The 14,859-nt window shown below is 30.1% G+C and overlaps 7 protein-coding genes across 7 annotated transcripts; 2 read left to right on the top strand and 5 right to left on the bottom strand.

The window, feature by feature from the left end:
- Positions 1–91: 91 nt before the first annotated feature.
- LOC124500653 (uncharacterized) lies at positions 92–1,487 on the bottom strand. The gene is made up of 2 exons (XM_047064749.2): positions 294–1,487; positions 92–223 (listed from the first exon to the last, which is right to left on the bottom strand). The coding sequence occupies exons 1-2, from the start codon at positions 1,455–1,457 to the stop codon at positions 92–94; spliced, it is 1,296 nt and encodes a 431-aa protein (XP_046920705.2). The 5' UTR covers positions 1,458–1,487.
- A 570-nt stretch (positions 1,488–2,057) lies between these two features.
- Positions 2,058–3,340, bottom strand: LOC124500574 (uncharacterized). The gene is made up of 3 exons (XM_047064661.2): positions 2,896–3,340; positions 2,314–2,834; positions 2,058–2,249 (listed from the first exon to the last, which is right to left on the bottom strand). The coding sequence occupies exons 1-3, from the start codon at positions 3,338–3,340 to the stop codon at positions 2,118–2,120; spliced, it is 1,098 nt and encodes a 365-aa protein (XP_046920617.2). The 3' UTR covers positions 2,058–2,117.
- Positions 3,341–4,011: 671 nt separating this feature from the next.
- On the bottom strand, positions 4,012–5,844 carry LOC124500626 (uncharacterized). The gene is made up of 3 exons (XM_047064720.2): positions 4,924–5,844; positions 4,342–4,862; positions 4,012–4,277 (listed from the first exon to the last, which is right to left on the bottom strand). The coding sequence occupies exons 1-3, from the start codon at positions 5,660–5,662 to the stop codon at positions 4,167–4,169; spliced, it is 1,371 nt and encodes a 456-aa protein (XP_046920676.2). The 5' UTR covers positions 5,663–5,844; the 3' UTR covers positions 4,012–4,166.
- Positions 5,845–6,289: 445 nt separating this feature from the next.
- Naxd (NAD(P)HX dehydratase) lies at positions 6,290–7,633 on the top strand. Its single transcript, XM_047064415.2, has one exon. The coding sequence runs from the start codon at positions 6,432–6,434 to the stop codon at positions 7,488–7,490; it is 1,059 nt and encodes a 352-aa protein (XP_046920371.2). The 5' UTR covers positions 6,290–6,431; the 3' UTR covers positions 7,491–7,633.
- A 125-nt stretch (positions 7,634–7,758) lies between these two features.
- LOC124491199 (domesticated amidase effector 2) lies at positions 7,759–8,362 on the top strand. Its single transcript, XM_047053827.2, has one exon. The coding sequence runs from the start codon at positions 7,759–7,761 to the stop codon at positions 8,212–8,214; it is 456 nt and encodes a 151-aa protein (XP_046909783.2). The 3' UTR covers positions 8,215–8,362.
- Positions 8,215–10,505, bottom strand: LOC124491302 (uncharacterized). The gene is made up of 3 exons (XM_047053948.2): positions 9,722–10,505; positions 9,191–9,647; positions 8,215–9,128 (listed from the first exon to the last, which is right to left on the bottom strand). The coding sequence occupies exons 1-3, from the start codon at positions 10,295–10,297 to the stop codon at positions 8,284–8,286; spliced, it is 1,878 nt and encodes a 625-aa protein (XP_046909904.2). The 5' UTR covers positions 10,298–10,505; the 3' UTR covers positions 8,215–8,283.
- Positions 10,506–10,658: 153 nt separating this feature from the next.
- LOC124490874 (uncharacterized) lies at positions 10,659–13,392 on the bottom strand. The gene is made up of 2 exons (XM_047053439.2): positions 12,927–13,392; positions 10,659–11,808 (listed from the first exon to the last, which is right to left on the bottom strand). Exons 1-2 carry the CDS (start codon positions 12,967–12,969, stop codon positions 11,153–11,155), a joined length of 699 nt encoding a protein of 232 aa, XP_046909395.1. The 5' UTR covers positions 12,970–13,392; the 3' UTR covers positions 10,659–11,152.
- Positions 13,393–14,859: the final 1,467 nt, after the last annotated feature.

The raw sequence follows: 14,859 nt of genomic DNA, 5'->3' as shown, positions 1-14,859 counted from the left end.
AACTCGATTAAAATTCACACAATTTATCATTTGATTGTTCAATTTATTTAAATTATCAAATTAATTAATTTCTAGCTCTTTTCTCATTCTATCAACGAAATTGTGATGCAAGCAAAAAGAAAAATGTGCTAATATTAATCAAAACAGTGACGGATAAATGCGAACTAATGACAATATCATGTATCAATGTGAAACCAAATGATCGTTCGATCGGTGTACCAAGCTATGGTGTGGAAGAAAATTTTTTTTTTTTAGAAATTTTTTCGTTTTGCCATAAATTATTATTGACAAACCTTGATCAAATTCTTGATGGTGACAATATTCTGTTTAGAATTACTAAAATGATTAAGACATTTTTGTTTTAGACAATAAAATTTCCAATCTTCATGTTCAATCATTGATGAACTATATAAAAATGTTGCCAACATTGTTATAATGCCAATGGTAATCTGCAATATGGCCAATTTTATGGCCGGTGCAACCAATGTGAATATGGCCACCGATATCAGATATGTTGCCTGTAAACAAAGATCGAAAAATATTGCCGTTACAAATCTACGTGATTGATTGCTGGCCGAATGAATTTCCTGTCGTAATTCATCATATAAACGATTAATGCGAACAATATCATTATTTATTTTCCGTATCCATATCTTGTTGTTGTTGTTGATTATATTTTGTTTTATATGAAAACGTCGCTGTAAACGTAGTAAACGTTTCTGTAGATTACGTTGCCGTAATCGGAAATAATATTGTAGTAATGTAATAAATATTGGACTAAAATATTGAGCTGTTGATAGATAACATTGATTCATATTGATTATGATGAACCAGAAAATGGTCCAAAATAATGAAATTTTATATGCTTCTTGTTCAATCATTATTGGTATGAAACCGAATGGAAATAGTAGTCCAAAAATGGACATAAAACTACGTATAGCTGAAAATGTACGATCACGTGTTCGTTCATAGTGTTCGAATTCTTTAGCATTCAATCGATGATTATTACCAGAATTCATACGAAGTATACGAAGAAATTGAAATTGTTCTAAACGTGTTGGTAGACAATAAAATAACATTATGACTACTGAACCTGCTGATATTGCCCATGCAGTAAGAAAATATATCCGTCCTTCTGGTGTATTGAATCGTGCAAAAGTGTTGAAAAATGAAAATTGTTGAAAATAACCAGGCGATAATACATATAGGCCAGCACCGATTGTTTGTATTGTGGACATCAAACCTGGTATGATAACATTCCAAAATGATCGACGTAACCGAATGTTGTTGTCGAAATCAATCTGTTCATAATCCATTGATTCCCAATGATCAAAATTCGATGGCCGTGATTGTTGTTGTTGTTGTTGTCGACGACGATAATTTCGACGAATATGATCATCATAATAATATAGATAGAATACATGATTATGAATATGACGATAATATTTATTGCGCATAAATCGTTTCCATAAACGTGATTCTACATCCAGAATGTAATTCATTTTCGATATTTATAGCATCAAATCTTTCCAAACAAAAACGAAGATTCTTTCTCGTTTTTGTCTTTTCATGAAGATGTTCTTGGCTCTTGACGCTAATTTTCATCTGAAGATTGTGTTTCATCCATATACAAACAAACAAAAAAAAATCCATTTTTGAAACCAACAAACAAACAAACAAAAAAATCCATTTCAAATGTTAATTACATGTTGTGAGACCATCATCGATCGATTTATAGTGTACAACACAAACACCACTGAAAAAAAAAGAAAAATTGTCAACCAAACAACATAATTGCCATTTTTTTTTTTTTTGATGATTTTATTTCATATATATCAAAACGATGACAACTATTTTAACGAAAATGGACACGCAATTCAATGAAAAATTTTATTTCAATTTATTCATTCATTTTTTATCTGGATTAATTATTATTTTCAAATGTTTAATGCCTATTGTAACACTATTTGATTTGTATGTGGGGTATTAATTTTGTCATTAAATTTTTTTTTTTCATTTTTTTTTTCAAATCTATTTTATTGATTCTTTTTTGTCCCGTTATTATTTAGTAATGCCAAAAATACTTCACGTCGTCCTCATCTCTGGCCTTGTAATGATCAACGAATTCGTGATGCAAGCAAAAAGAAAAATGTACTAATATTAACCAAAACAGTGACGGATAACTCGGAATTAATGGTAATATCATGTATAATTGTAAAACCAACTGTTTGTTCGATTGGTGTGTCAAGCTAGGTAGAAATAGATTTATATAGATTAGAATGTTAATCAATCAATTGGATTTAATATATTCACCTTAATAGAATTTTTGCTGGTAAAAATATTCCGTTTTACATTGCCAATATTGAGACATTTTTGTTTTTGATTGAAAAATTTACGATCTTCAAATTCCAACATTGAACAACTAAAAAGAAATATTAACAACATTGTTGTTATACCTGTAGTGATTTGCATTATAACCAATGTTATTGCTGGTGCTATTTTAGTGAATAAAACTACCGATATAAGATATGTTGATTGCATACTAAGATCAGTGAATATTGTCGTAACAAATCGTCTTAATTGATTACTATTTGAATAAATTTCACGACGCAATTCAACATAAAGGCGATTTATACGTAGAAATTCATTATTTATTTGACGACGCCAGATTTTTGCTTGCTGATTCAATCTAACATTGCCACCAGAATCCAAATCCAAATGATTATAACGATGAAAACATTGCTGTAAACGTAACAAACGTTTCTGTAGATTACGTAAACGCATACGGAAATAATATTGAATCATAACGATGAAAATTGGGAAATAATATTGCGCTATAAATGGAAAAAATGGAAAGTAGGGAAAATTTAATGGAATCATTGTCGTCGTACTTACTCATGAAAAGATACCAGATATTTGTATTGATTATGATGAACCAGAAAACTGTCCAAAACATTGAAATTTTATACGCTTCTAGCTGTATGATCGTCGGTATGAAACCGAATGGAAAAATCAAAATGACCACACACATAAAACTACGAACAGCCGATAGTATACGATCACGTGATCGTTCAAATTGTTCAAATTCTTCATTTGTTAAACGATGGCGATCATTATTATTCAAAAAAAGTATGCGAACAAAACGAAATTGTCGTACTCGTGTTGGTATACAGAGCATCATGATGACGACGGAAAATGCCGATATTGCCCATGCGGTCAGAAAATATTCACGACCTTCTGGTGGATTGAAACGAGCGAATGTACCGATAAATGAGTATTGTTGAAAATAACTTGGTGATAGAGCATAAAGGCCAGCACCGAGTGTTTGAATCGTTGACATTATACCTGGTACGATACAATTCCAAAATGATCGTCGTAACGGTACATTGCTATCATAATCAATTTGATTATAATCAATCGATTTCAATTGTTCATAATCATCATTATCATTCATTTTCTTCCTTCCATTCGATGATGAATTGATTGTTGCCGTATCCATTTGTTGTCGACGATAATTTCGACGAATACGATCATCATAATAATATAGATAGAATATATGATTATGTAATCGGCGATAATATGCATTTTGCATAAAACGTTTCCATAAACGGGATTCCACGTCCAGAATGTAATTCATTTTCGATATTTATCGCGTCAAATCTTTCCAAACATAAACGAAAAAAAATCATGAAGATTTTTTCTCTTTTTTTTGTCTTTTCATGAAGATGTTGTGACTCTTGACGCTGATTTTTATCTGAAGATTGTAATCCATATACAAAATCTATTTTTGAAACAAAAAAAAATTGTCGACCAAACAACATAATTCCCATTGTCCTTGATGATGATTTTATTTCATATTATCAAAATGATGACGACTATTTTTAATTAAAAAGCACACGCTATTCAATGGAAAATTTTATTTCATTCATTCATTTTTTATTTGGATTAATTTTTTCAAGTGTTTAATGCCTGTTGTAACACTGTTTGATTTGTATGTGAGTGGAACAGTGTGCGGGTGGGTGTATTAATTTTGCCATTAATTTTTTTTTTAAAAAATCTACTTTATTGATTCTGACTTTTTTGTCCCGTTCTTATTTAGTATTGCCAAAAATACTTCACGTCGTCCTCTCTCTGGCCTTATAATGATCAACGAATTTGTGGTGCAATCAAGAAGAAAAACGTGCTAATATTAACAAAACAGTGACGGATAACTCGGAATTAATGGTAATATCATGTATAATTGTAAAACCAACTGTTTGTTCGATTGGTGTGTCAAGCTAGGTAGAAATAGATTTATATAGAATCGAATGTTAATCAATCAATTGGATTTAATATATTCACCTTAATAGAATTTTTGCTGGTAAAAATATTCCGTTTTACATTGCCAATATTGAGACATTTTTGTTTTTGATTGAAAAATTTACGATCTTCAAATTCCAACATTGAACAACTAAAAAGAAATATTAACAACATTGTTGTTATACCTGTAGTGATTTGCATTATAACCCATGTTATTGCTGGTGCTACTCTAGTGAATAAAACTATTGATATAAGATATGTTGATTGCATGCTAAGATCAAGGAATATTGTCGTGACAAATCGTCTTAATTGATTACTATTTGAATAAATTTCACGACGCAATTCAACATAAAGGCGATTTATACGTAGAAATTCATTATTTATTTGACGACGCCAGATTTTTGATTGTTGATTCAATCTAACATTGCCGCCAGAATCCGAATCAAAATGATTATAACGATGGAAACGTTGTTGTAAACGCAACAATCGTTTCTGTAGATTACGCAAACGCATACGGAAATAAAATTGAATCATAAAGAGGAAAATTGGAAAATAAAATTGTGCTATGAATGGAAAAAATGAAAAAAATGAGAAAATCTTTAAAAATTTGATGGAATCACTTACTCATGAAAAGATACCAGGTATTTGTATTGATTATGATGAACCAGATAACGGTCCAAAACATTGAAATTTTATATGCTTCTAGCTGTATGATCGTTGGCAGGAAACCAAATGGAAAAACCAAAACGAGTGTAAGTATAAAACTACGAACAGCCGATAATATACGATCACGTGATCGTTCAAATTGTTCAAATTCCTCATTTGTTAAACGATGGCGATCATTTTTATTCAGAAAAAGTATGCGAACAAAACGAAATTGTCGTGCTCGTGTTGGTATACAGATGAACATCATGATGACAACGGAAATTGCCGCTATAGCCCATGCGGTCAGAAAATATTCACGACCTTCTGGTGGATTAAAACGAGCAAATGTACCGATAAACGAGTATTGTTGAAAATAACTTGGTGATAAAGCATAAAGGCCAGCACCAAATGTTTGTATCAATGATATTATGCCTGGTACGATACAATTCCAAAATGATCGTCGTAACGGTACGTTGCTATCATAATCAATTTGATTATAATCAATCAATTTCAATTGATCATAATCATCATTATCATTTATTTTCTTCCTTCTATTCGATGATGAATTGATTGTTGCCGTATCCATTTGTTGTCGACAATAATTTCGACGAATATAATCATCATAATAATATAGATAGAATACATGATTATGGAAACGACGATAATATTTATTCTTCATCAAACGTTTCCATAAACGGGATTCATAATCAAGAAACATTTTTTTTTGTTTCACAGATCAAAACTTATTGTTCGTTTGGTTTGTTTGAAATTAAATGATCAGTTTTAGTTTCAGTTTTGTTTTCAATCTTTTCAGATGTTGTAACCACAATATATGTAGTTGTTGTTGTATATGAATACGATGTTGATATTTGTGGTCATTCAAACATGAAAAATGATCGAATTTTGACGGAAATTCTATTCATACAAGTACAAGATAATAATAATAATAAAGGTTCACCTTTTATTCTGCATAAAAGAATAATTAAATTATTACATATTACATTACCTGGAATTATTATGCACTTAATCTTCTTCATTTTTATTTTCATTTTTTTCTATTCCGTCTCATAAAACTGTCAAATAGTTCATTATATTTAATTTGAATTATATTATATTATTATTATTATTATATGTCAATTAAGACAGCAAAACAAACAAACAAAAACAGAAAATAATGGTCACGCAAAATAGAAATGAGAAAAGTCATCGGTTGAAAATGGTAATGGTAATGGTTGGTTAGAAAGAAAAATAATGTTAACAAAAATCGATTCGAAACATTGTTTTTCAAATCCAGATTTCCGTCCAAACACCTTTTCACTATTTTCTCTTGTGGGAAATCTTTTCGAATATTTTATTGAATATTTTGTTTGTGTCTATTTTGACAGCAAAAGTCCCATTGTTGTGTTTTTGGGAAAAATGTAAACAAAAAAAAATTGAATTTTCATTATTTTGAAATTGGTAGAAATTTTTGATCTTGATTAAAAAAAATGTCTGATGATAATCAACAGCCACAGCAACAACAATTGAATCATCAAGATGAACAGTTAACTGTTGATGAAAAAGCAAAAGTTGAAGCCGATAATGATGAAGAATTTAGTGAATTTCGTCAAATGATTTGTTCAATCATTCCACCGTTAAGACCAGAATTTCATAAAGGACAAGCTGGCCGTATTGGATTGATTGGTGGTTCACGTGAATATACTGGTGCACCATATTTTTCTGCAATAAGTTCAATGAAAACCGGTGCTGATTTATCATATGTTTTTTGTAATTCAGATTCAGCATCTGTAATAAAATCCTATAGTCCAGAATTGATTGTCTATCCAATTTTGGATCAACCAAATTTCTTGAATGATTTCAATGAAATTCTACCTAAATTACATGTACTGGTTATTGGTCCTGGTTTAGGTCGTAATGATCAAATATTATCAAACGTTGGTACGGTGATCGCACAGGTTAAAGAACGAAATATGCCAATCGTTTTGGATGCTGATGCCTTATATTTCATATCAAAATGTCCAGAAATTGTTCGTGGCTATACTGCGGCAATATTGACACCGAATGTAGCTGAATTTGATCGACTTTACACTGCCGTATTTCGATCGGATCCAAAACAATCATCAGACAAAACCGTTACCGGTGATGATAATGCACGATCAGCTGTTGAATTATTGGCTCGAACACTTGGTCATATTACAATATTACGAAAAGGTCCCGAAGATATTGTGTCGAATGGCCGGATCACCTATACATGTCGTGAACCAGGTAGCTATCGTCGTTGTGGTGGTCAAGGTGATTTATTATCCGGTGCATTAGGTACATTTACACATTGGAGCCATAAAGCATTTGAATCGAATCAAATATCTGATACATTATCATCAATATATCAGAATTATTCGCCAACCATTTTAGCATGTTTGGCCTCATCAATGCTAACAAGACGTTGTGCACGTTTAGCATTTCAAAAACATGCACGTAGTACAACTACAACGGATATGATTCAAGAGATTAAAAATGCATTTACCGCTTTGTTTCCTGTTGATTGAAATTTTTTTTTGTTGTAAAAATACATTGTGACAATTTATTTTTAATTTAAATTTCGAAAACCACTTGTTGTCAAACGCAAACGTATCATCATTTGATCGATTAACCTTGTGACTTGATTAAAAATTAAATTGATACTTAATGATAATAATGATTTTTAAGTGATTAGTGGATCATTCGATTTTCAATTGATCAAAACATTTCATTTATAAGCAATTGCCTACCTGTGTGTGTAATTTAGTGTTTGTAATTGATCAATCAACAAAAAAAATGTTTTCAATTCGATTTACTATTCTTTCCATCACAACAATATTGGTGGTGGTAGCAACCACCAGTTATGCATATGTTCCTTGTAAGAATCCATCAAAACATGTTGGACATTGGATTGGACGTGATCAAGAATGTGCAGCATTAGTGCAAACAAATTGTCATCGACAACCTGGTAATAAACAAATTGGTCTTACAAGTTCATGGCGTCGTGGTGTACATGTGAAAGATAATTGTTCAAAAATTCCAGCCTATACAGCTATTGCCACATTTTTGGGTCCAAATCATCATTATGATGAACCACATTTACATCAACATACAGCCATATTTGTTCGATGTGAAAAAGCCGGAATCCGTGTCTATGATCAATGGAATGGTACACCGATCGGTTTTCGTATCATACCATGGAAAGGTGCATCACAACAATATAGTGGAAACAATTTCTATACAATCGCTTAATTGCAATAAAATTTTTATTTAGTAAAAAAAAACAATCAAAAAAACCTGTTGTACCATCTTTTCATTCACTTATTCATTCATTAATTCTGTAGATTGATATTGAATGGAACGACGGCAAAGATAATAATAAAGACGTATTCTTTTCGTAGTCAATAATGGTAATAAATGTTTTTGGCGATCCAAAATATTATCGTTAATTAAACGAATATAAATGATAAATAATAATCGATATGTTTCGATATCATTTTCAAATGTAAATGGTTTTTCTTCAACTTCAACTTCATCATCATCATCATAATCATCATTACGATTAATCTGGGCCAATAAAAACATGTCAATCATTTCATTCAATACATTGCGTATAGATGACATTGGTTCATCCATTATTGATAATATAGACCAATTATATGGTTTCATATAATCAATACATTGCATCAATAATGATATTGTCTTATGTATCAGACGATGTAAGATCTTGGTATAACGTTTCAATTTTCCTTCGTAGTTGTTGTTGGCCATACTTTTAAATAACAATGTTGATGATGATGATGATGATGATGTTAATGAAATTAATAAACGAATAAGAAATGGTGCCAGAATCTTTTTCAATTGTTTTGTTTCATATTGACCACTATGATTAGATAACAGGGCTAATAAACGATAAATTCCGCGATGATCATCACTAATAATCATTTCAACAGAATTGGTAAGAATGAATTCTTCAAAAATTTTCAGAAATTCAAGTTGATCTTCATGATGGAATTTTGAAAAAATTCCAATAAATGTCAAAAAATCCGTTACGTTCAATGGTTTTGTGAATTTCGAATGAAAATGGCGATAAACACTATTGAATAATAATAGTTGATCATCTGGTTCATCAATCACCAACATCAATGTTGCTATAGTTTTTCGTACTGTAAACAAAAAAAATGAATTAAAAAAATTTTGGAATTTCAAGAAAAAAAATCCTACATACCACTTTCTTCAATATCAAACACGGCATTTGTCATCTGATGATGGCTGAATCGTTCAAATTCTTCTTGAAATGATCGTATAAAACGACCAATGAAAAATGGACGAAAAAACTTCCAATTATATTCACCATTCATACGTAAAAATAAACTTGAAAGAAATTCACCCATCGACAATGCAGCGTAATTATCGATGAAATTTTCATTAATCGATTCTGGCCATATTGACCAATCTGCCGACAATTTAAATTCAATGATTGATGATTCATTTTCTTTTTGTTGTCGTCGTTGTGAGAATTGTTCAAACTTGAATTTTTGTGACCAACCCTTGTAACCGGAAACAAGTGTTTCAGATAATTTCATCATCAGTAAATAATTTTCATGATCATCATCATCATCACAATGATGATCGACAAGAACCAGATTGATAAACATTTCCCTATGTGAAAAATTTGCTATTGCCTAAAAATAATAATTTGAATCAATTAATTGATGGGAAATTTTTCAATCTCACTAGAAAAAAAAGAAAAACTTACCGGAATTCGAAGTTTACAACTAGAATTTTTGACAAAATCCAAATGACCAAGATAATGGCCCAGATGTTCAGTTTTATTCCGATTTCCTCCACTACCATCAACATCATCATAATCGGCATAGATAAGAAAACGTTTTGAGCGATCAAATTCACCATAACCTTGATCAATGGTAATATCATCAATTTTCAGCTGTAATTCACGTTCCAAATAAAATGAACTCTCAATAGAATGATGAAAAAGCCAACTTAAAAATTGTGAACGATTTTCATCACAATCATCTAACCATTGTAATAATCTTATATCTTGTAAATGTAAACGATAAATATCAACCACTTGAACCAATATTGATGCAATACGTTCATCGAAATCTTGATGACAATCTTGATTTCTAATCCATGAAATATAATGTGCATTAAATATTGATAGTATGAATAATTCACGATGAAAATGTTGAAAATTTTTTTCATCATTATCATCATAAAATGATATGGTGATATTTTGTCCTTCATTGATTATATCATTATATTCACCATCATCACCATTTGGCAAATTATTAATATTAAGATTATTATCCATCAATTGTTTATAACAGAACGTAATTTATGAAAAGGAAACAAAATTTGAGGTTCGATTTTTGTTTTTTTTTTTTGCACGTTGTCTTTCGATTCAGTGTAGATGAAAATTGTTTATTGAAATTGTTTGAATGTTATATTCATTCAAATATAATCAAAAACAAAATTTTCAATTTACAAGAAAAAAAATTATTTTAAAAAAAATTCTCCATCCATCCACACGTCGTTTTATAATCGTTTTTTTTCCAAGCATTTTTTTTCTAAAATTAATTAACACTTAACGCCATCTATTGTGTTTAAAATTTTTTTTTTTAAATTTAACTTTTTTCTCCACCAGATGGCGTACAAAAAGTTTATTCAAATTATTTTTTTTAATTTTTATATTTTTAATTATTAAATCAAAAAATGATGAATAATTAATTATATGAAGATTTCATAATGACAAATTAACATAATAATAATAATAATAATTAAAACATAAGCGCGCGCAAATAGATAGAGCACATATTAGTGAAATAGTAAATGAGAATGAAAGATATGATCAAATCAAATCGAATATATCGTGTGTGTGTGTGTGTGTGTATGTGTGTTTGATGATGATGATGATATGATGAACAATGGAAAGAATCTGTAAAAATTGCTGCTGCTGCTGATGATGATGATTATGATTATGATGATGTTATTGTTGCGTTGAATTTGTTGTAACGTTCATTTGTAAAGAATCAATTTTTTTTTTCTTGAAACAAAAACATAAACTGAAACAGAATTAATTTGTTTTTTTTTTGAAACATGAATCATGTTTTTCAATGTGTGTGTGTGTGTGTCAGTGTGTGTGTGTTTGGTTGTTTGGTTGTTCGTTTTACAATGCTGAATATGTATTCAACAATCGTGATAACACTGAATTGGAACGTGTATTGCCTGGTTTTGTACCAGGTGCCGGTAATATTGATGTACATTTTTTACTTGTTGGATCAAAATCACGACATGCAATCTCCGGTAATCGTGTGCCGGCAATCGATTGTACCATTTGATTCATATATTTTTTACCTTCTTTACCGCATTTATTTTCAACAATATCATCATTACATTTACGCATACGACGTACTGCACAGCACATTTCCGGTATACGTTTCTCAACATCATTATTGATGGCACGATCCAATGCAACGGTCAAATCACGCATACAAGTACGGGCTTCTTTTTGTGCTTGATTTAAACATGTTGCATGTTTTAAATATTGTTGCCGTTCATCGGAATTATCTTTTTCACAGAAATTCTGATGCCATGATTGTACATCACCTTGTGTTGTAATGGAACGTAAAAATTCTCTCATCGATTTTGTTGAACAGCGGCGAGAATAATTTCCAATACAATCATTCATTTCTTTTAATCCTTGACATTGTTTATTAATTTCGGCAATTGTTGTAGGCAAATTTTGGCCAGATGCCAGACCGGATGCAACACAAAGATCGAGTTCACGTAGATGGCAACTATTTTGAGCATATATCACCACAGCTGTTGAAATAGAATTCGAATGATTAATATTTTTTTTTTTAAACATTGAGCAAGAAATTATGTTATATGTTCTGAATAAACCTTGTTGTGTGATAAATTGTGATTTATTTTGTCAACATTTTTTTAAAAAATTTATTACGGCAATCAATTTCTTCGAGGACAATCATTATTATTATTATTATTATCGAAATCAATTATTCGAATCAATCGGCCATATCGAATGCAAAGACAATGGCAACAAAAAAAAAAATCTGCTTGATTGATAAAAAATCTTGCTGATTTTTTTCCCCGAACAAAACAAAACAAAACAAAACAAAAATTCCAACTCATCATCTGGATTGTGTCGGCCAAAGATTTGATTTTGTTTTGACAAAAAAAAATTTTCTTCTCAAAGTACGTACAAAACAAACACTTGACCTTGTTGTTGTTTTATTTGACTATTTTATTCATTTCCTTGTATACACTAAAGTTTGTGTGTATAGAAATGTTTTCCATGTCTCAATCTCAATCACAATCATTCAATATCTATATGTGTGTGTATGGGGGAGGATTAGATGTGGTTAAATTTTTTGAACGTAAAGGATGGATGAATCATACATACACACACACACACACACACACAGAGACGTATATATTAAAAATTTGAAAAAAAAAAATTTCGACCTTGTTTGACCTGTAAATTATATTGACAAGTTTCATCCACAGTAAGATCTATGGTAAAATTTTGATCTAAAAAAAAAATTTAACACTCAAAAAAAAGCCAAGTAAAAATGAAAGTTTTTTTTTGCTGAAAAAAAAACTTATTCAGGAAAGTAGTTGCTATCTATCTATCTATTTATCTATCTGTCTGTATGTTTGCTAGTCGGTTGGTCGATTTTTTTTTTGATTTTATCACACAAAAATTAACCTAGTTTCTGTTTCTGTTTCTGTTTCTGTTTTTTTTTTTTTTTGTTGCAAACAAGAAAAAACCTGCTTTTTCAATAGGCCATGTTCTTATTCTCGTTTTGTTGTTGTTGTTGTTGTTGTTCTTCAAGTGAAATAGGAAAAAAACTTTGGCCCAAAATAAACGAAAACGAAATTTGTTCTGAAATTTTTTTTTTGTTTTTTGTTTCACCTACCAAATGCCATGGTGGCAATACCGATAATGAGATATTTGACCATTATGTTCGATTTTTTTTTGCCAGATAAAATTAAATCGTTGATGATCACAAAATTAACAAATGAAATTATTATGATCAATATGTTGATTCAGGACACACACACACACACACAAGAAAAATTCTTTGGATGAGCCACAAATCACAAATTATTAAAAAAAAACACGAAGAAGAAGAAGGAAAAATCTAGCCAGATCAACGACAACGACGACAACGACACAATGTGAAACAACAACTGGCTTGAAAATTGGAAAAAACTTTCGCTTTTTAACAAGATTCAAATTCAAATAAACAGCTTGGCAACAACAGCAGAAAAAAAGAGAAAGAGCCGAATCAACAATCTATCAACAAGTGTCCATACACACACACAGAAGAGAGAGAAGAATGAAAACGAAAAAAATCTGTCTGCCTGTATAAATCTGGATTTATAATGGAGAAAAATTCGTTTTATCCTTATGTACTGAAGTTAATGAAGAAAAAAAAGCTGGTTCTTTGACGTCATCGATGGGCAATCAAAAAAAAAAACCTAAACAATCCAGACACTTGTTGTTGTCGTTGTTGTTGTCGTCGTCGTTGTTGTTGTTGTTGTTGCGCCCATCTTGAAAAAGGGGGCGCAAGTAACCATAAGTAAGTGGAAACGAGATTTTTTTTTTAAAAAAATTTGTTTTTTCTTTCTTTCCAAAGATTTATTCTCTCTTTCACATAAATACAGCAATGGTTACCTTGGTGTTTTTTTTAAAGACGAACAAACAAACAAAAAATGTTGAAATTAACAATTTCATAGAGATAGGCAATAATAACAACAACAACAACAACAACAAACAGAAGAAAATCAATCAATAAATATTGCCGAATTTTTCATTTTCTTGATCGATTGTGACATGGACATTATCATTGGCTATGAAAAGATTATGATAATGGTGATGATGATTTTTTTTTTTTTTTTTTTGTTTCTTTTCCTTTTTTTTCTTGGAGAGAAAAAAAATAATAATAATTCAATGACAAACGACGACGACGACGTGTTAAATTGTTGTTTAATCATAACGTCAGTGAACAATCGATCGATTATAATGAATAAATAAATATAAACAGGTTGTCGTCTTTTTTTTCATCCGTTTTTATGATGATGATGATGATGATGATTTTTGTAAGGTCATGGCTAAATTGATTGAAAATTTTATCTATCAACAATGAATCAGATTGATGATGATGATGGTAATCATTTAAATTTTATTGATTTAGTGTGAACAAAAAATGAATGAATGAGCCATTTTCAATGGAATGAAACAAAAAAAAAATTGTCCGAATCTCATCATCGATATGATCGGATCGGATGTGTGTCGTGTGTACCTGTGTGCGTGTTTGTTTAGAGTGTAAACTGTGTAAAATCAAATTCATCAAATTAAAGGAAAAAGAGTATTAAAATAAAAAAACAAACGGTAAACATCCATCCATTGTTTTTAATGTTGTTTTGTTTAGAGATTTCTAGAAGAAGATAATTTTTGCAACAATCAAAAAAAAAAATTAGAAATTCTTTGAAGGTCAATAAATGTTTAAAAATAAAATTTTGAAAATTTTAAATTATAGTCGGATTTACCAATTATCATCAATAGATTAACCATTATTATTATTATCTATAATCAATGGACCTAATCAAACGAAAACGACGATAACAACAACAACAACAACGACGGCAACAATCTTGTTTGTGACAATGTTTTTCATCATCATCATCGACTCACTCAATGACTTTTATCCAAGTGTAATCAAATCAATTCAGATCGATTATTATTAATCAATAAGAATAAAATGAAAATGGTCACGAATTGATCGATTCATTGATTATGTCAATGAACGTCATTATTGTGGAGAGAGAGAGAAAAAAAAAACAAAA

Source organism: Dermatophagoides farinae, chromosome 4, assembly GCF_024713945.1.
Source record: "Dermatophagoides farinae isolate YC_2012a chromosome 4, ASM2471394v1, whole genome shotgun sequence".
Taxonomy (NCBI): Eukaryota; Metazoa; Arthropoda; class Arachnida; order Sarcoptiformes; family Pyroglyphidae; genus Dermatophagoides; species Dermatophagoides farinae.
This window is presented reverse-complemented; position numbering and strand designations above follow the sequence as displayed.